This window comes from Castor canadensis, chromosome 5 (genome assembly GCF_047511655.1).
Source record: "Castor canadensis chromosome 5, mCasCan1.hap1v2, whole genome shotgun sequence".
Taxonomy (NCBI): Eukaryota; Metazoa; Chordata; class Mammalia; order Rodentia; family Castoridae; genus Castor; species Castor canadensis.
This window is the reverse complement of record NC_133390.1, coordinates 61,476,377-61,498,173: the sequence shown is the minus strand read 5'-3', so window position 1 is coordinate 61,498,173 and position 21,797 is coordinate 61,476,377. Positions and strand designations below refer to the sequence as shown.

Sequence of the window (21,797 nt, the reverse complement as noted above, 5' to 3'; positions counted from 1 at the left end):
ATGAACTTATTCAAATTGGCCAAAGTACTGGGAACCCCAAAAATCTAGCTAACCCCAACTGGTTTTTTATACATATACTACATATATATGTCATACATATGCCACCCCACCCCAGCTCCACCTTACTGCTACCCTGTCCCTGAGTGCAACCCCGGTGTGACCCTGCATGGCAGCCTTGCCTAGTTTGAAGCTGTCAGTAACAAGAGTTTTGTCTTTCATTTATCCAAGGTTGGTATTGTGTCCCACCAACAAAACACTCCTGGGATGATTGGTGAGCAGGAGATCATGACCATGAACTGACTCTGGCTTAGCCTTTTGGAGGTCTGCTGGTAGATTTCCTAGTTCCTTCCAAGTCACAGGGAGAGCAGCTTCGGAAGGAACTGTTGCCTGTTGAAGTTTGCACTTCAGCTTCACTGTTTTTGACTGTACTAGTGATTTCCACATCTCTCCTTACTCATATCTCCTTGGTATTGGGATATTAAAAACAAATAGTTTAACCGGCTAACCTCCATGGGCTAGAGACTAGCCAGGCGGGGACACCTAGGGCAACAGGAAAAACAGGCCTCTTGATCACTTTCCTGGGCCAGGCATTCTATGTCAGCCTGTGATTTGCAGAGACCCACTCCAGGGACCCTCACTCCTTTAGCATTAGTGTTTATTTGAGGCAGAACTCTGGGTTTTCCCTATGTTTAGGGGCAACCCCTATTGGGGAAAGTGTGGGCTGGGTACTCCTCCAGTAGATAAAGGGCACTTGGGTCTCATTAGAAGTGCTAGGAGGGGGGCAGGCAGCTACTGTCAGTAAACTTCATGCTCCCATACCTTGTGGGTCACACCCTTGGAAAACAGTAGCCCAGTATTTAATCTAAGAGAGCCCTCTGGGGCAAGGGAACAAATAGCTTATCTTTATACCTTTCCTCTTCCTCAAGCTCTACTCCAACACCTGCCAAAGGTACTCAGTGCCAGTGTGTTCCAGGGGCTGTCTTAGTCATGTTGGGCTGCAATAACAAAAATGCCATAGACTGGGTGGCTTAAATTACAAATGTTTATTTCTCATATTCATTACAGGAGGATGAGAAATTGAAGATCAAGTCACTGGAAGGTCTGATGAGGGCTCCTGGCTTGCAGAAAGCTTTCTTCTTCTTCTTATACGCTCACATGTGTGGGGGAGGGGTTAGCTTGTATGACTCCTTTTTTGAGACTGTTTGAAATGCCTCTCATTGTGGATCTCAAGTTCCTGTGATATTGTATCCTGTGGATACTGTGAAGCTGATGGACCCACCTCGTTCCTTTTCCTCCTCTGGTAACAGTTCTGGATGCTGGAAAGTCCAACATTGAGTGGTGGCATCTGGCGAGGGCCTTCTTGCTGCATTATCCCATGGAGGAAAGACAAAGAGGGGGTGAGAGTGAGAGGGCAAAAAAAATGAATACACATCTTCGAATGTTTTATAATTGAGATTAATTCATTCATGAGGATGGGGCCCTTGTGACTGAAACACCTTCCATTACACTCCAACTCCCAACACTATTGCACTGGGGATTAAGTTTCTAATACATGGTTTTTGGATGGCATATTTAAGCCATAATACAGAATATTTATTGTTTTCCTTCCTTCGATAGGGGAATTCTCTTACCTTTCCTGCATTTGCCATTTGCTTCGCCCTGATCCTGGTGTATACCTTGCTTTTTTCCAAAACATATATTTCTGTATCCCCTATGCCCTGTGCCATTTCTACAAATTAGTGGAGATTATTGCTTTCCTGAAAAAGCCTCATATTTGTTCCCTCTGAAGTCCCTGGGGAGAGTTCTCTCTCTCTCTTCAGCACCTTTTCCTGCTCCCCTCTTCAGTTTGCCACCACAACTTTCTGCCATGCATCTCTGACCATGGCTACAATAACCACCCCTTCCCCTTGGATATAAGGCTACTATCAAATACCACTAACCTTTGTATAAACTTTACTTAACTATCCATTCATAGTCTCCAACCATACAATTTCTGGATCTTTCACATTGAACCCTGGGATAAATTATGATACTATTATCATATGTTTAACTCATTTTTTAAACATACTATAACTCACCCAAGGTATTATTAGAGATCCTGAAAATTCCAGATTTGTTTTCTTGGCTGGTGTCATCTAATGTGAAACTTGCCTATGGGTTGTTTTACTGTGATAGTTTGAATCTTAAATGTCCCCCAAATGCTTATGTGTTGAAGGCTTGGTCCCCAGATGATGGTGTTATAAGGAGATGGGGGAAATTTTAGGAGGTGGTGCCTAGTTGGAGGAGGTCAGTAATTGAGGACATTCCCTTCACAGGACCAGTAGGGCTCTGGCCAGCCCCTTCCTTCCTCTCTCTCCTGGCTGCTATGAGATGAACAGTTTTGCTCAGCCATGTGCTCCCCATCATAGATACAAAGTGATGGGGTTAAATGACTATAGACTGAAACCTCTGAAATCATGAATCAAAATATATCTTTCCTTTCCTTCTTATAAGTTGATTATCTCAGGTGTTTTGTCATAGTAAGAAAAAGCTAACACACCTATTTCTCGTGGATTATTCTCCTATATGCCTATTTGTTTTTCTCCTCTTTACTTTCATAATAAAATATTTTCCATGCTGCTTAGCACTTTTTTCCATGCAAAAAGTCTCCTCTGCAATTTGGGTCATTCAACTACCCCAAACAATCAAGCTTAAAATGGATGTGAAGGTTAATAGATAAATTTTATTTCATTTTTTAGGTGTGCTGTTGAGATCAAGTTGGAACCCTTGACTAGAAGCTGGTCATTTCCCCTTCTTAAGCATCTGATTCAAGTCTACACCCTAACCACTTCCCTTATGTAGGCCTTCCCACTCCAGACCATTGTGCTTGCCACCCTGAGTGTTCTGGGGCAAAGGATTAGACAACTAGGAACAGCCCATCAGATAGCCAGGCCCCAGAACTTAAGGTTATTCAAATTATCCAGACCCTGGAGATCTGGATCCACCCCCCTCACCACACAGCCATGTCTTACAGCTTCAGCTAGCTGTTTCCCTGTACTTAGGTGCAGCTCCTGTGTGACACTACATGACAACCTTCTCTCATTTAGAACTGTAAGTAACAAAAAGGTCTGTATTTCATCTATCTAAGTGTTGTGGCCTGTTATCAAAAGAATCTTTAAGCTGGGTGTGGGGCTCACGCCTGTAATTCCAAGTATACAGGAGGTGTAAATAGGAGGATTGTTCTCTAGGCTGGCCCCTAGATGGAAAGAATCCATTCTTTGCCTCTATTTCAGCATCTGATGGACTTCCAGCAGACTTCTATCTAAGAAGAAGAAACCTCACCTAAATCTGCCTTCATGTTTACATAGCATTTTCCCTATATGCATGGCTATGGTCAATTTTTCTTTTTATTAGGATACCAGTTACATTGGACTAAGGTCCAACCTATTCCATGCAACACAGCCTCACCTTAACTAATTAAAACTGCAACAACCCTATTTCCAAATAAGGTCACTGATCACTTTATGAGTTATTGGAGCTAGAATTTCAAAATAAGAATGGGGGCTGGCAATTGACCCATGACAGGAAATATTTATTAAAGTCACACATATTACTATCCTATGACCCATAACTTCAATCTTAGGTCTGTCTCGAAAAATGAATGCATATACAGACTGATAGATACGTACAAAGCAAAAATACTCATAGAAGCTTAATTTATTTTAGCCTCAAACTGGAACAATCTAAATTTACAAAGAATTGAAGAATAAATTATGGCATATTCATTAAAAAAACACCCACACAGCATTAAAAAAATGAACTCTGTAAAAAACTTTACTTATGTGAAGTTCAGAAAGAGACAAAATGAATCAATGATGCTGGAAGTCAGAGTATTTCTAGGAAATAGAATAATGAAAATGATCACTACCTTGGTTTTGAAAGTGCTTAAAGAAGTGCACATATGTAGATACTTCATCAAGGTATACACTTAAGATTTGTGCATTTTACCATGCATAATTTATACTTTTAAAATGTTACTTTAAATACGAATTACATTATTATTTATCTTATTGTTTAGGGCCAGGGAGAACCAGTGAGTTAAGCTTTGGCTTTTTGGTCACTGACATTTCCTGCCAATCAGCCAAAAACACACAGAATGGAGATGAAGATAAAGCTAAGAAAATGATCAAGAAAATTGACATTTAATTCTGTTGAACTGAGAGTAAACAAAGTTAGCCTAAGAGACAGATTCACTGAACCCACTGATTGATTTACAGTGGGTTTGTGTTTAAGTAGAAACGACTCCAAATGCATTCTTCAACTTCGACTGTGAGGTTCCTGGTCTCCATCATTATAATGGTGCCTGGTAAGTCGAACACTGATATTTTGATCACTGATATTTTTAGAAGAAAATAAAGCTATCTTTAAATAGTGATGATAAGAATACTCTTGACTCATGTTTCTTTGGATTGATCCTAGTAACAGTGATATCTAGCAAAATTCCTTCTGATTTATCTTATCCCAGTGACACACTGCTCAGCTGACTTGCTCACTGCAGAGGAATATTGGGTGTAGGGAGTGGAGTAAAACTAAAGTTCTGTCATTAAGCAAAATGTAGTGTTTCTCCCAGTTTTTTTGGATTGTATTTTTATTGCTTCATTTGAATTTATGTTTTTTGGACCATAATGTTTATTGATGTAAAATTATTTTTCTTCTCTTGAAATTTGATATTTCTCTAATGCTAATATTTCTAGCCCTGAGGATAAGAAAGAAACTCTATTATTTGGTCATTTTTAAAAATTTAAAATAGAGGCAAGAAATGCATGGTACAATTTTTTAAATGTTGATTAGGGAAAATAATATATAAATGATAAATTATTGACCTAAGCCAATTCCATTAATGATGGAATTTTATCCAAAATCATAAGCAGATAGAACATGAGTGAGCAGTTTTACCCAAGCAGGTTTGGGTAGCCAAACAACCCTTTGAAGCCTTCTTTCCCTTCCTTGCAATGATTCCAGAAGTTCTACACCATTTTGAGACACACTGGCTTCCATATTTCCATATTAGGCCCCGTTAAAGGAGAAAAAAATTGGTTCAAGGGAGAGAGAAAGAGAGGAATCCAAGGAGAGGAAAAGCTGATGGAAATTAGGGCAGAAGGGGGGACATCTGGGATAAGTCAAAGAAGCAAGTCTTGACTCATGAAAAGGGGCGAAAGGATATTTAGATATGGTAAGGTTCTGGCAGGAAACATTTAGCAACACAAAGATATAATTGAGGAGAGGTTAATAAAAATTTACCAATGTTATTGACCTCATCATCTGTTCGCAGGAGGAAAAACCACATGATTGCCTCAGGTATTTCATAAAATTAAACATTCATTTATGATAAGGTTTTTAAACAATTGCATATTGATTTAGTTCCATTCTTTGTGACTTTTCTTCTATCATATGCACTTTAATTGTGTAATAAAATCTAATAGAAAAATAGGATCAATTTACTTGTATAACTTGCTTTTGAGCTGATGTTTTTCAGAAAATGTAGGTACTTAATAAATATTCCACAAAAAGGATTAATGTTTCTCTGAAGAAGTGTCTTTCTGGGTTTCTTGCCTTTTCCTTCTTAAAGATTAGTATTTATTAATTAAATGAGAAAATCTCTGAGAAGAGAAGGCGTAGGATCCAGAGAACAAGAGGCGGAACTGGATTTTGGTAGGAAGCGGGACCACCTTCCATTTTAATAAAGGGAAGATGATTTAGCTGCAGGTCATCTTAGAGATTGGTGGTGGGAAGATGAGAAAGTTCTTAAGTATTTGAAGTAAAGTCAAGGTAGGGAGGGGAAGATAAGGAACAAAGGCAATAAAATCATCATTACAAAGATTGGAAGAGCAAGGATACTGCCCAAAGTGGTAAGATGACAGACCTTGTGTTTCATTGAGAATCACCATTCTGAAATAGTGTGACAAATAAGGAAGAAATGGATTTTTCTTCAAACTAGAAAATATATACTATATATACTAGTATATATTTCTCTCTACTTCAGAATGTATAAACTCAAGAACAAGTGGCCAAGATCATTCACACCTTTAAAAATCCATTTCCTTCAATAAAGAAATGAAAAATGTGAGAGTCTTTTATATTCAAATAGGTTTTTCAGTGTTTTCAAGTGTACTGAGATTTGTGTTATGGTCCCGCACATAGTCAACCTTGGTAAATGTACCAAAAGCATTTGAAAAGAATATGTATTCTGTATGTTGTGTGTATTGTTTTATAAATATCTCTTAGGTCAAGATAATTACATTGTTCAAATATTCTATGCCTTTCCTAATTTTATGGTATAATTGTTCTATTCATTTCTGAGAAAGAGATGTCATAACCTCCATTTATGATTGTGAAATAATCTATGTCTTCCTTTAATTTAGTTTATTTTTGCTTCAGGTTTTTGATGGTACGTTATGAAGTATATACATAAAAGACAATTATGTCTTTCTGATGAATTGATCTACCTAACATTGAAAACTTTCCTCCTTTTTCTCTAGTAGTGTTCTTGAAGAGTCTGTGCTATTAATGTAGACTTATAGTCACTTTATTTTTTTCCAGTGCTGGGGATTGAACCCAGGGCCTCATTTGTGCTAGGTAAGTGCTTTATCAGTGGGGTTCTCTCCTTGGTTAGTATAGTGCCAATAAGCACAACCAGAAGATAAAAGAATGGAGAGAGATTTATTACTTGGAGCAGGTAAGGACAGCACTGGAGTTATTCCAAAAGCAGCGTCCTCTTAGAACAGAAGAATGTGGGATTTTATGCAGCAAGCCTGTACACAATCATACAGGAAAGCACTTTGGGGGGCTGGCACATTCCTGAGCACGGTCAGCTTATGATATACGTTACTGCCCAGCTGTGGTGGCACATGCCAGAAATCCCTGTATTCGGGTGGTTAAGACAGGAAGATTGAAAGTTCAAGGCTACCCTGGCTACATAGCAAGACCTTGTCTCAAAGTAATAATAATAAAAACGTACACAACTGAGCACACTCAGTAGTTTAAAGTCATAGTCAAAGAAAGAAAGATGGATATATTCCTGGGCATGTTTAGCTCAAGGTCATGGAGCACATGTTCAAAGGTTACAGTGGTGAACAGGAACACTTCTGGGCATTCTGCACTTCTGTCGTATTCCTGGTGGACAGGAATACTTCTAAGCAAGTTCATCTTCTTTTTCCCAAAAAGGTTTTAGCTGAATCCAAACAAAAGGCCACTTTGTGTGCTAACGTAGGAGTTTGCTCCTAGCAGCTCGTAATAGTTCTTGATATGATTGAATTATACCCATCCTTTTACTGTTTATTGGATTGCCTCCTCTGTTTGTTGTTCCTTTATTTCTTTCTTCCTGCCTTCTTTCAAGTTAACTAATATTTTTAAGGGCACAATTTTAATTAAACAACTACTTTAATTAAAGTAGTTGTTTTTTCAGTGTTTGTGCTAAGGATTAATTCCCCTTTCATCTCCCCCAAGTCCATCTCTTAAGAAACCACTACTTACTGTTTCATAGATTTACCTCTTGTGGAAATTACATAGAGAGAATGACATAATTTATCATCTTTTTTGATTGGCTTCTTAGCATACTATTTTCAAGATTCATTCATGCTGTAGTGTGTATCAATCAGCATGTCACTCCTTGTTATTGCCAAGTAGTACTCCATTGTGTGAATGGACCATACTTTATTTATTTGTTTATCAGTCCAAATATCCTTTAGTAGACATTTGGGTTGTTTCCACTTTGACTATTATGAATAACTTTTAATAGATGAACATTTTAACATTTGTGTACAAACCTTTGCATGGTACATGTTTTCAATTTTTTTTTGGTGGTACTGGGGTTTGAACTAAGGGCTTTGGACTTACATCCAGTCCATTTTGTGTTAGTTTACTTTTCAGGTAGGGTCTCACTGCCTCCTGAGTAGCTGGGATTATGGAATGTACCACCATACCCAGCCCTGTATTCAATTTTTTTGAGGTGTGGGTTTTTTTATAGATAATCTTTATCAGATGGAGGAATTCCTTTCTGAAAAAAACTTTGTCTACTTTGACCACTCAGCACAAAATCTTTCTTTTTGTAATATCTATTTTTAATTGACAAATAATGACTGTATTTATGGGGTGCAATGTGATGTTTTGACCTTTGTTTATACAACAGTATGTTTGAAATAAGCTAATTATATATCACCACCTCACCAACTTCTTGTGTTGAGAACATTAAAAATCTATCCTTTTGGCAGCTTAAAAATATATGACCCATTAATATTAACTATGGTTCCTGTGAAATGTGATAGATCACTAAAACAGAGTCTTCCAGTCTAACAATTCTTTACAGCCTTTGATCAACACCCCTCCATTCCCCACCCCACCACTGACTCTGTTAGTAACATGTTTACTCTGTTTCTTTGGGCTCTACATTTTCATATTCCACATACAGGAGGTCATGCAGTATTGTCTTGTGCTCAACTTATTTCAGTCAGCATAATGTCCTACAGTGCCATCCATGTTTTCATGGGTGACAGAATGCTGTTCCTTTTAAAGACTATGTGGATTCTGTATGTACAGAGCACATTTTCTTTCCCACACACCTGTTGATAGACTCTTCATGCTTCCATATCTTGGCTATTGGGAATAACATTGAGATGAACATAGGAGTGCAGATGTCTCTTTGACAAACCTGTTTTAATTTTTTTTGCATATGTACCTAGAAACAGATTGCTGGATGTTGTAATTCCAGTTTTAGTTTTTTGAAATAAACACTAATTTAAAAAATAGCCATACTAATTTCAATTCTATTAATAGTGTACAGGCATTCCTTTTTGTCTTCCTCTCTCCCTCCCTCCCTTTGTTCCTTCCTTCTCTCTCTCTCTCACTCTCTCTCTTCCCCCACCTTCTTCTCTTTCTCTTTCTTTCATTTGTAGTACTGGGGTTTGAACTTAGGACCTCATGATTGCTAGGCAAGTGCTCTGGCACTTGAGCCATGCCTTCAGCCTTTTTTGCTTTAGTTATTTTTCAGATATGGTCTCATGTTTTTGAGAAGGCCAGACTAGACCACAATCCTCCTACCTAAGCCTCCTTTGTAGCTGGGATTACAGACATGAGACATGTGCTACTATAGTTATGTCTGTTGAGATGAGGACTCACTAACTTTTTGCCTAGACTGGCCTTAAACCACAAGCTTTTCACTCTCCACCTCCCAAGTAGCTGGGATTACAGGTACCAGCCACTATGCCCAGCTCTCATTTTCTTTTCATTTTAGGCATATATTATCTGTACAAAACAGTTTCTTACAATATGTCCATACATGAATATAAAGTGTTTTTATCAAATTCACCTCCTCTATTACTCCTCCTATGCTCTCTACCCTCTTTCTATTTCTTTCTTTTTAAATAAAGTTTAATAGGTTTCATTGTTTTATTTTCATACATGCAAATAAAATACTTCAATCATTTTCAACCCCATCACCCTCACTTTTCACCCTTCTCCTTCATATCAGTTCCCTTCCAAATAGTCCCCCTTTCATTAATGTTTTTGACTTTTTCCCACATATAAATGAATACATGTGATATTTGTTTTCTGAGGGACTTATTTTGTTTGATGTGATGACCTAAAGTTCCATCCATTTTCCTGTAAAAGATAGTTCCATTCTTCTTTATGGCTGAATAATACTCCCTTGTGTTTATAAAGCCCATTGTCTATCCATTCATCAGTTGATGAGCACCTAGGCTGATTCGAGACCTCGAGAATTGTGAACAGTGATGCAATAAGCACAAGCCTGCAGGTATCTCTACTGTGTGCTGACTTACAGTCCTTCAGACACATGCCCACGAGTGATATGGTAGGATCGTGTGGCAGTTCTATTTTTAGTTTTTTGAGGAACCTGCATACTAATTTCCAAAGTGGTTGCATTAATTTTACATTCCCACCAACCACGTACAATGGTTTCTTTTTCCCTGAATGCTTGCCAGCATTTGTTGTTTGTTTTCTTGATGATTGTTTTTATGACTGAGGTGAGATGGACTCTCAATGTCATTTTGATTTGCATTTCCTTTGTGGCTGGGGATATCAAACAGCTCTTCATGTATGTCATTGGCATTTGTACTTCTTTTGAGAACTGTGTGTTCATTTCATTTACTTATTTCTTAACTGGATTATTTGCTCTGTCAGTGTTTAGTTTTTGGAGCTCGTTATATATTCTGGATATTAATTCCTTTTCCCATTAATAGTTGGCAAACATTTTATCCTGTCTCTACGTTGGCCCTTCATTCTGGTAATTGTTTCCTTTCATGTGTATAGTGTTTTAATTAGATGGAATCCCATTGGTCAATTCTTGTTGTTCTTATTTCCTCAGCAATTGGAGTCCTATTCAGAAAGTCTCTATGCCTACTTCTTCAAGTATTTTTCCTGTTTTTCTGGAGCAGTTTCAAAGTTTTAGGTGTTACATTAAGATCCTTGATCCACTTTGAATTGATTTTTGGTGGTATCGGAGTTTGAACTCAGGGCTTCATGCTTGCTAAACAGGCATTCTACCACTTGAGCAATGCCCCAGTCCTTGAATTGATTTTTTTAATAAGGTCAGAGATAAGGATTTAGCTTTAGTCTTCTACATGTGGATATCTAGTTTACACAACACCATTTGCTGAAGAGGCTGTCTTCAAACTTTCAAGGTATGTTTTTGGCATCTTTGTCAAAAATCAGATGGCTGCAGCTCTGTGGGTTTATTTCTGAGTATTCTGTCTACTCCATCAGTCTGTGTGTCTGCTTTGTGTCAGAACCAGCTGTCTTTGTTACCATGGCTCTGTTGTACAATTTTAAGTCAGTTATTGTGGTATCTTTAACGTTGCTCTGTTATCTTGCAATTGCTTAGGCTCTTTGAGATCTTTTGAGATTCCATATGAATTCTAGAACTGATTCTTCTATTTCTTTGAAGAAACATTGAGATTTTGATGGGGATTGCATTGAATCTGTAGTTTGCTTTCAGTAACATAATCATTTTCACAAGATTAATTCTCTGATCTATGGATACAGGAGGTCTTTCCATTTTCTAGTGACTTCTTTTACTTCTTTTTTCAATGTTTTATAGTTTTCATTGTACAGGTTTTTAATTCTTAAGTTTATGCCTTTTTGTTTTTGTTTTTGTTTTTAGGGCTATTGTGAATGGGATTATTTTCCTGATTTCTTCCTCAGTCTGTTTCATGGTATATAAAAGCTACTGATTTTGTATGTTGATTTTATATACTACTAATTTGCTAAAGGATTTATAAGGTCTAAGAGTTTTCTGGCAGAGTCTTTAGGGTCTTTTAAGTAAAGGATCATATCATTATTAAATGGGGATATTTGACTTCTGCCTTTCTTATTTGAATCCCTTTTTCTTTCTCTTGCCTTATGGCTCTGGCTAAGAATTCAAGCATTATACTGAATGAGAGTGGGGAGAATAGGTGGCTCTTGTCTCATTCCTGAGTTTAGAAGAAATAATTTCAGTTTTAGTAGAATGCTAACTATTGATTTCATATATTGACTTTATTGTATTGAGGTATGTTACTTCTATTCCTAGTTTCTTCAGAGTTTTTGTCATGAAGGGGTGTTGAATATTTTTCAAAGGCTTTTATTCTGCATCATTGAGATGATCATGTGATTTTTTGTTCTTATTTTGTTTATATACCAAATTAGATTTATTGATTTGTGTAGTTGAAGCATCCATGCTTCACTGGAGTGGAACCAACTTGATACTATTTTTAAAAAATATGTTGTTGAATTTTGTTTGCAAGTGTTTTATTGAGAAATTTTGCATTTATGTTCATCAAGAAATTGGTCCATAAATTTCCTTTTTTTGTTTTGTCCTTATCCAGTTTTAATATCTGAGTAATATTGGCTTCAGAGTATGGATTTGGTAGCCTTCCTTCCCTTTCTGTTTTTGGAATGGTTTAAGAAGCATTTGTGTTCTTTAAAAGTCTGATAGAATTCACCAGTAAATCCATCTGGTTCTGAGCTTTTCTTTGTTGGGAGACTCTTTATTCCTGCTTTAGTGTCTTTGCTCATAATAGATCTGCTTAAGATTATTCAAATTAGTCAGGTCATATGCATCCAGAAATGTATCCATTTCTTCTAGATTTTCTAGTTTATCAAAACATAAGTTTTAAAATATTCTCTATTCATTCTCTGAATTTTATTGGTATTTGTTGTGATATCCCTTTTTTCATCTCTAAATTATTAAATGGGTCTTGTCCCTCTTTCTCTTGGTAAGTTTGGCTAAAGATTTGCCAATCTTGCTTATCGTTTCACAAACAAACTCTGTTTCATTGATTTTTTGTGTTGTTCTTTTACTCTCCATTTCATTAATTTCTGTCCCAATCTTTACAATTTTTTTTCCATCTTCTGATTTTGAGTTTGGCTTTTTCATGATTTTCTAAGAGCATGAGGCACATCATCAGGTTATTTATTTGAGGTCTTGGTTTTTTTAATGTAGGCACTCATAGGTATAAGCTTTCCTCAGCACTCCCTTTGCCATTCACAAAGCTTCAGGTAAGTTGTGTAATTGAAAAGCATATTGTTCATTCTCTCTGTATACTTTGTCTTGCTGTTGATTTCTAGTTTTAGTCTATCATGGTCTTATAAAATTCAGGAAATTATTAAAATTTCATATATTTGTTAAGACTTACATTGTGTTCTAAAATATGATCTATTTTTGGAGAGAGTTCTGTAGGCTGCTAAGAGGAGTATGTATTTTGCAGATGTTGGGTGGAATATTCTGCAGATATCTGTTAAGTCCACTTGATCTACAGTGTTGTTTAATTCAGAAGTTGCATTGTTGATTTGTGTGTGTGTCCTATCTATTGGTGGAAGTGGTATATTAAAATCATCTACTATATTTGTATTTGTGTCTTTCTGTGCTTTTATGACCAATAATCTTTGTTTTATGAAATTGGATGTGCTGATATTCAGTGTATACATGTTTACAGTTGTTATAATCTTTTTGATGTATTGTTCCCTGTATCACTATGAAGTGACTTTTTTTGTCTTTTCTAATTTTTGTTTGAAATCTGCTTTGTCAGTATGAATATAGCTACTCCTGCTTGTTTTCTGGCTCAATTTGCTTGGTATATTTATTTATGTCCTTTCGCTTTAAGCCTGTCTTTGTCTTTGCCAGTGAGGTTCATTTCTAGTAGGCAACAAATGGTCAGGTCTTATTTTTTAATCTAATCCACTGAGACCACTAATGTTAGAGTTATTATTGAAAGGTATGTTGCAATTACTGTCATTTTTGGGGTACTCTTTGATGTTTTCCTCATCCTCATTTGCTTATCTCCTTGTCTGGTGAAATTTATTTTTTCCATATTTTCATGGTTACATTTTTCTTCCTCTTCTGTGTATAGGATACTATGCAATGCCAGCATAGTTAATTTTCTTAATCATGGAAGGTTTTATTTTCTCCTTCACCCAGCTTCACTAGGTATAGTAATCTAGGTTGTCAATTATTTTCATTCAGGCCTTGGAATACATCACTCCATGCCTTCCTGATTTTTAGAAATTTTGTTGGGAAATATGCTGTTATCCTTATGATTTTGCTTTTATTTGTGATTTAATCTCTCTCTCTCTCTCTCTCTCTCTTTCTCTCTTTCTTTCTCTCTGTTTTCTTTCTTTCAATATTTTCTTTGTTCTGCATACTTAGTGATTTAACTATAATATGCTTTTGGGGAAGTTCTTTTCTGGTCTTGTCCATTTGATGTCCTAAAAGCCTCCTGTACCTGAATGACCATTCTTTCTTAAGATTTGGAAAATATTCTGCTATTATTTCATTGAATATATTTTTGATGCCTTTAGCTTACACCTCTTCTCCTTCTTATATGCTCATGATTCAAAGGTTTGATCTTTTAATGGTGTTTATGAATCTTTCATGTTCCATCTTATTTTTTACCTTCATCTCAATGTTCTAATTTGTCTGCCTTGTCTTCATACCCTGTAGTTCTGTCTTCAACTTGATCCAGGCTATTGGAAAATTGGATTTCTCTTTCATGTCTTGTACTGCCTTCCTTATTTGGTTCATCTGTTTGTTTGTATTTCTTGGAATTCATTCATGTCCTCTTAATTTTGGTGATCATTCTTATAATCATTTTTTTAATTGTCTGAGATTGCCTGCAACTTAACTGATTTTATCTGTTTAATAGTTTTCTGGTAGAGCCTTCAGTATTTCTGAGTATAGTATCAAGTTATGTTGACACATTTTGTATCTTCTATAGTTATGTCCCTTAAAAATTACTGTGTCTACAGTTGTTTTGAATGGTTTCACTTTTTTGACTTTGATGCTAGAAATATAATTGATTTTCATATCACCATTACCATGTGAGCGTTCTGAGTCTGACTGTGTCTTTAAATTCACTAGCAAGTCTTGTATTTTTACATATTTAGTGGTCTTTACCTTCAGCTTATAAGATTCCTTTTAGGATTTCTTGAAAGGCAAAGCTAGTGCAACAAATTCTCTCAGACTTTTTCTGATAAAATTATAATGTTCCCTTCGTTTTTGGAGAATAGGATTGTTTGGTTGCACATTTTTTTCTTTCAACATTTTGAATACAATCATCTCAATGTCTTCTAGCCTGCAAGGTTTCTATTGAAAAATCTGCTGTTAGTCTCATACTGTCCCCTGTATGTAACAACTCACATTTACCGTAAAGCTTTCAATATTTTCTCTTTGTTTTTAACTTTTGATGATTGGTTAAAATGTGGACTTGATATGGATCTCTGTATTCTTCCTATGAGGTGCCCATTGACATCTCTATTTCATTCCCAGACTTTTTTGTTTAGTTTTGTAGTATTTTTTTCAATATAATCTCTGTCATTTTCTCTCTCTTCTTTTGTTACACAAATAATGTGTGCATTATTCTGCTTTATGGTGTTCCATAAGTTCCTTAGGTTTTCTCTTTCTTTTTCCTTTTTGTTCCTTGGATTGGGTGATCCAACAACTTGTCTTCAAGATTGCCAGTCTTTTCTTCTGCTAGATGTAGTTTAATGTTAGATCCCTTATGAGTTTTTAAGTTCAGTTATATTCTTCATCTCAGTGATCTCTGTTTGGTACTTTAAAAATATTTTTTGTGTCCTTGCTGAAGTTTTTTTGTTCATGTACTGCTATCCTTACCTTGGAGAACATCTTTATGACTGTCTTTCAAAATTTCCTGTCAAGTAAATAATATATCTATATTTCATCAGGATCAGCTTTTTGATGTTTTTCTTGTTCTTTTATTTGAAACATATCTCCTTTCTTCATTTTCCTTGAGTCTCTCTGTTGGTTTTGTGCATAATATAAAGAAACCACTTCTCCCAGTGTTGTTAGACTGGTCTTGTGTAGAAGATGTTCCTTCCCAATCAGCACAACCAAAGATTCCAGGTGTGTCTAATCTCCTTGCATTTATCTAGCTGCCAGTATCTGTTCTTAGAGCCCCTCTCCCAAATTCGAGAGTTTCAAGTTATGCTATTGCATTAAGATAGGAAAGATAAAACTTGTACCTTGAGATGTAACTAGAGATGTTGGGCTGGTAGATGTGTGTTCCATTTCTTCCATTCCTTACAGATAAGCTGAGAGCTTCTCATTCTGTCCTATACCAAAGAAAGGATCTGATCAGCCTGTACTGTTAATCAGACTGCTTACTTTGAACTTGAGGAGAGAGCTGCTGAACATTTAAAAATCATCTGTTTGTTCTCTGTGGTTGAGAAGACTCAGGAGTGTAGAGCTCCACTAACTCCCAAAGATAGGTGATTTAGGAACCAGTTGCTTAGGCAAAGGCTACAAAAGTTGGGGTGCTCAATATGTGCAGAAACTACTTTCAGAGGGAGTCTGCAGATCTGGAATTATTGCTGGAGTAATCCAGAGAAGAAGGTGTAGGAAGTACATGCTCTCCTGTTTGAGTAAGAAGTTTCACACCCTCCTAGAAGGGGGAAATTTCTGGTCTTGATTTATTATTGAAACAAGCCAGGAGAGAAGGCACAAGGAGTACCTTTTCCTTTCAGGCACAGAAAGCCTTTCTCTAATGAGAGATTGCAGAAATTTATCTTGGGAGCAAACCAGTAAAGAGGGCCTGGGGGTACTGTCCCTCCCATTCTTGTTGGCAAGAGCCTGTCAACCCCTGTAAGGCTGGAATTGGTTAAGGCTCACTGAAGCAAGCCTAGGAAGAATATGCTGGGAGGCTGTCCTTATTTAGGTGCAAGGAGGTTTGTTTATTTATTTAATGCTGGGACTTGACCAAGGGCCTAGCCTATGCTAAGTACAAACTTTGGCACTGAGCTATACCACCAGCCCAACAGGTTTATTCTTTATTTGCTAGATTAGAATTACTGATTATAGAAAATTGGTAAATATTTGGTAGAATTCATCACTGAATGTTTCTGGGCCTGTATTTTTTGTTTTGGAAATAAATATAAAATTCAGTTTCTTCATAATGTATATACTTCTTGTGTAAATTTGTGTGTCTTTCAAGGACTTGGTCTATTTCATCTAATTTATCAAATTTGTTGGCATCAAGTTGTTCATAGTGTTCCCTTATCATTCTTTTAATGCGTATTAATCCTCTGTCTTTCATTTGATATTAGCAATGTGCATCCTTTCTTTTTCTTAACTAGTTTGACAAATTGTCTATCAAATGTATTGATCTTTTCAAAGAACCAGCTTTTCATTTTGTGGGTTTATGTTATTGTTTACCTGTTTTCAATTGCATTGATTTCTGCTCTAGTTATTGTTTCTCATCTTCTTCTTACTTTGGGTATAATTTTCTAATTTCCTAAAGTTGAGTTTGATGACCAATTTTTAAATAGTTTTTCTTTCCTAATATAAGCATTCAATACTAAAAATTTCCCTCTTAAACACTGCTTTTGTTTCATTGTACAAATTTTGACAAGTTGTTTTCATTTTTACTTAGTTAAAAACATTTAAAAATTTCTCTTGAGAGTTCTTCGTTCATCAATTTGTTATTTAGAAATATGTGATAGAATCTTAAATCCTTAAGGATTTTCAATCTACCTGTCTACTACAGATTTCCATTTTAGTTCCACTGTAGTAAAGGAGCAGACACCCTATGGCTTTCAGTCTTCAAATTTGTTAAGATGTGCTTTGTGGTTCAGAATGAAGTCTACTTTCATGACCTTGAAAAGAGTATGCATTCTGCTATCATGGGAGTTAGTCTAGAGATGTCAATTATGCCCAGTTGATGGGATACTCATGTTTAGCTATATGCTCTCTGAATTTGTACCTGTTGGTTCTGTCCACTTCAGATAGAGGGATATAGAAGTCTCCAACTCTCAGTGTATTCATCTATTTCTCCCGATAGTTATAAGAGTTTTGCTTTATGCGTCTTGACACTCTGTTGTTAGGTGCCTGCATATTATTAAGGATTTTGCTGTCCTTCTTGGAGAATTTACTATTTATCTTCATAAAATGTCCGTCTTTAACTCTGATGTCTTTCTTTGCTTTGAAATCTTCTTTGTCCAAAATTAATATAGCTATTCACACTTCCTTTGATTATTTTTGGCAGAGCACATCTTTCACCGTCCCCTCTGAGTTTGAAACTATATTTAAATTGAGTTTTTTTGTAGACAATACAGTTTAGTCTTGCTTTTTTGTGGTACTGGAGTTTGAATTTAGGACCTTGTGTTTGTTAGTCATGTGCTCTACCACTTGAGCCACATCTTCAGCTAGTATTGCTTTTTTGATCCACTACAACAAATTTCTCTTTTAATTGGTACATTTAGACTACTGATATTCAAAGGCATTACTGATATACTTGGGTTAAAATCTACTATACCATTTACTATTTTCATTGCCATTATTCCTATTTTCATGGTTCTAATTGAGCCTTTTTAGTGATTTCATTTTGTCTTCTCTTAAAATATCAGTTATACCTCTGCTTTTACGCTTTTGGCAGTTGTCCTAGAGTTTGCAGTATTCATTAACAACTAACCTACGTTCACTTTCACGTAATGCTATATTGCCTCATGGGTAATACAAGTACCTTATAATGACAAAACATTCACCCCTTCTCTCTATATCATTGCCTTAAGAAAAAACTACAATACAGCAATTTTTAAAAAATAAAATTGGAAGTTTATTAGGACTATTTTGGTTATAAGAAATTCTATGGAATCCAAGAGAAGTGATGCATGCGAGCTCAGGAACTATGTGACTAGAAAGTTGAAGTTGATAAGGGCTCATCTCTATTTTCTCTCTCTGCTTCTACTTCATTGTTTTCCTTGTTTTCCCCCTTGTGGCAGGAAATTAAGGAAGGAAAGGAGATTAATGAATTCTTCTCAGTTCCAATTCTAAGATTCTTTAGAAAAGCCTATACATTGAAGTGCCCATCAATGGACCAAATAAAATTAGGGAGTGCTGTATGAGAAAGGAGTTTAATCTCATGTAAGGTATCCACACTGGACCTATCCCCATGGACAGTGATTTCTGTGTAATTTCAGTTAAAATCTACTGATTTTCTATCATGTTGTGTAGGACTCTGTGGAGAAACAGTGGCTTCTGCACTATTGAGGATATAAGATTGATTTCATTTTCTCTCCTTTAAATATGTCCCAGATTTGAGTAGTTCATGTATGGGTGGAAGGCAGATGACACAGAGCCATTCATCACCTCTTATAAGTATATGAAGTCAGTGGAAAACAGTGGAATATGAATTCATTAGAAATGTCTTTTTTATTAGGATCTATTCATTGCACAGGGGGGATTCATTGTGACAGTTTCAAATTGGCTTATATTGTACATTGGTTAAATCACCCCCACCATTTCTCCTTCTCAATGCCATCCTCACTCTCCACTTAAAGCAATTGCAAGAGGTTTCTTTGTTCTATAAGTATATGCAGTTCATCAGCCATATACCCTCACCTTGATCTCCCTCATTCACCCTCCTTACTCCCACAGATACAGAATAGTCTTAATCCATAAAGGTTAAGCTATAAAGTTGTTAAAATAAATTTGAAGAGTTATTGAAGTTTGAAAGAAAACAGTTTTGAAGTTTGAAATTCATTTTCCAGGCCTCTCCTAACCATGTTTCCAGTGAATCAAAGGGCAGGAAATCTTAACTTTTTTGTTTCTTATCCCTATACACTAGAAATAATAAATAAATATTAACAACACTGTCAAACAACCATTTAAGTATGGCATAATATATGCTCTTCTTGGTTAATGGCAGTTACTGAATCAGAGGTTGTTGCTGAAATTTCAGAAATGCACATAACATGTAGGTTTTTTAGAGTGAAGAGCACACAGTGCCTCATTTTTTAGTAGATAAAAACTGTTTAACATCACAGAAAAGTCATGTGCTGTTTCTGAGATACCTTTTTCTCTCTGAAGGGAGTCTCTCTGGAGTCTGGTTTGTGCAGTCACACCGATGCAATGTGCATCCCGTGGGTGGTATTTGCTTGCTCAGGCATATGACAACGATGACTTGGGAAAGGAAACTTCTGGTGCTCAAAGTTACTAAGAGGTTTCAGTGCTAGTAAAATCACAAAACTCACTCCTACTGATGACTGTGACTTAGATGGAATTTTTTTTTTAACATTATCTTCAGTGCGAAGGGTTTATGTTTATCCTTTATTTTGCAGGGTCTAATGTTATGTGTATTAAAACCTGAAATTGCTGACACTAGTTCTAGTTACTCGCTTTCAATTTTGTTGAGTAATAACTTATAAATAGTTAACTCCATGCAATGTGAAATGTACTCTTTGATGGGTTTCGACATTGTGTACTCCTGTGAATCATCTCCACGAACAAGGTGGAAACATTTCCAGACTGTGTCATGTGTCTCTGCAGTCCCCGTCAGAGGCAACCACCCACCTATTCTCTGTCACCAGACTGCATACCATTTTGTTAGAAGTAGTATTTTGTGTAGTATTTAGAGTGTATTCTTTCGTGTGCTTTTTCATTTACCAGAATGATTTTGAAGTTTGCTGATGTTGTTATGTTTTCCTGCTTGCTGCTGATTAATATTCCATCATGTGGACATTTTATCCATGTACATGTTAATGACACTTGGGTTTTTAACAGTTTTGGGGTGTTGTGAATAAATACTTATAAATAGCTCTCTGTGAACAGTCACGCACAAGTTGTATGTGGATTTTTGTTTTCTTTTCTCTTAGGTAAATTCTTACCATTGGAATTGCCAAGCTCTATGGTGGGCACATAGTTAGCTTTGCAAAACAATTAGCAGAAGTTTTCTAGTGTAGTTACATTGTTTTGCATTCCCACTAGCAATGTGTGTATTCCAATTGCTTCTCTCTCCTGCCAGCACTTACTATCAGCCGCCTTAATATTAACCATACTCATATATATGAATTACCTCACTGCTTTTATCTGCATTTTCTTCATGGTTGCTACAATTGAACATGTTTACCTCTTTCTATTTATCTGTTCCCTTTTTTTTAGGTTGTTTTTTTGGTGGTACTGGTGGTTGAACTCAGGGGTTTGAGCTTATGCTCTACTGCTTGAGCCACATCTCCAACCCTGAATCTTTCTTTTTTTTTTTGGTGAGGTATTTGTCAAATTATTTGTTCAGTTTTTTCAACTGGTTTTTATAGGAATGTAACAGTTCTTTACATATTCTACCCAGTGGCCTTTTGTTTGAGATACATATTTTAAAATATTTTCTCCTTTTCTATGATTTGTCTTTTCACTTTGTAAAATTTCAATTTATAATTGTTTGTGCTATTATAGAAAATACAATTGCTTTAAAGTATTGTGGTTTTTTATTATGACTTTGCTGAATTCAATTAGTTGTAGGAGTTGTTTTGCAGATCCTTGTCAATCCTGTTATCCTTATGTAGGGAGAGTTTTGTGTCTTTGTTTCTGATGTATAGCTTTCCTTTTTTCTCCTTGTTTTATTACAGAACTACAAAATTGAAAAAAAAGTTTCAAGAACAGATATTTTTGCTTTACCTCTGGTTTAGGAAGGGAAACATTTCATTTAGGATGATATTTATTACCCATAGAATTTTAATAACTGCCCCTAGGCAGTTTGAGGACATTTCTTTCTATTCCAGGAGATATTTTTAAAACTCATGAATGAGTATTGAATTTTGTCAAATGCCTCTTGTAATCTACTAAAATAATTATGTTTTCCCCCATATTCTGTTAATATAGTAAATTTCATTGATCCCTGGGTGTTCAATCAATCTGAATTCCTGGGAAAAATTTGATCTAGTCACGTTGCATTATTCTTTTTATGTGGTGCTAGTTTTGATTTGCTAAATTTTGTGAAAATTTTATGTGTTATATTTGTAAGGGCTAGTAGTGCTTTTTTTTTTTAATCTGTAATGTGTTTGCCTGGTTTGATGCTAATTTTACACTTATAAAATTATTTGGGAAATGTTACCTCATTGTCTAAGTTTCTGAAATGTTTGCGTATAAAATCAGTATTATTTCTTCCTTAAATGTTTGCTTAAATTTGGTAGTGTAAAGGGCTAGGAATGTAGCTTAGTAGTGGAGCACTTGAATAAATATGCAAGGCCCTGGGTTTGGTCCTTAGCACCACAAGAAAACAAAATATTTGTCATTGTAGACAATTTGATGGGAAGATTTTTATTAACAAATTCAATTTTTAATAATTCTGTTTTGTCATTGATACAGATGACATGCAGAAATTTTCAGCTGTTGACTGTCTTTGGGTCCACTCTGAGAAGGAAAGAAGAGGTAGACTTGAGCAGCAGAGGTTGGAAAGATTTTATTTGTAGAGAAGAGAAGAGAAAGTCTGCATGGGTGCATGCAGGGGTACACAGAAACCGGTGTTCTGTGGGTCAGGTTG

The 21,797-nt window shown here is 35.9% G+C and overlaps 2 protein-coding genes across 7 annotated transcripts in view; both read left to right on the top strand.

The window, feature by feature from the left end:
* Window positions 1-21,797, top strand: part of LOC109683333 (cell surface glycoprotein CD200 receptor 1-like) — a 109,572-nt gene that overhangs the window by 78,390 nt on the left and 9,385 nt on the right. The window contains exon 7 of one of the 2 annotated variants that reach the window (XM_074073135.1): window positions 3,042-3,083. The exons of the other annotated variant lie outside the window; for it this stretch is intronic. Coding sequence (XP_073929236.1) covers window positions 3,042-3,068 — 27 coding nt within the window. The 3' untranslated portion in view covers window positions 3,069-3,083. Of the gene's footprint in view, window positions 1-3,041; window positions 3,084-21,797 lie in introns of those variants that run through there. 2 annotated transcript variants of the gene reach the window in all.
* The window catches only part of LOC109683335 (cell surface glycoprotein CD200 receptor 5-like), a 37,755-nt gene continuing 20,278 nt past the window's right edge, over window positions 4,321-21,797 (top strand). The window contains exons 1-2 of one of the 5 annotated variants that reach the window (XM_074073136.1): window positions 4,321-4,345; window positions 6,580-6,615. In XM_074073136.1, the coding sequence (XP_073929237.1) occupies window positions 4,336-4,345; window positions 6,580-6,615 (46 nt within the window). In that variant the 5' untranslated portion in view covers window positions 4,321-4,335. Of the gene's footprint in view, window positions 4,346-6,579; window positions 6,616-10,578; window positions 10,677-12,303; window positions 12,532-13,210; window positions 13,248-21,612; window positions 21,686-21,797 lie in introns of those variants that run through there. The other 4 variants (XM_074073140.1, XM_074073139.1, XM_074073138.1 and 1 more) reach the window with 4 other exon arrangements.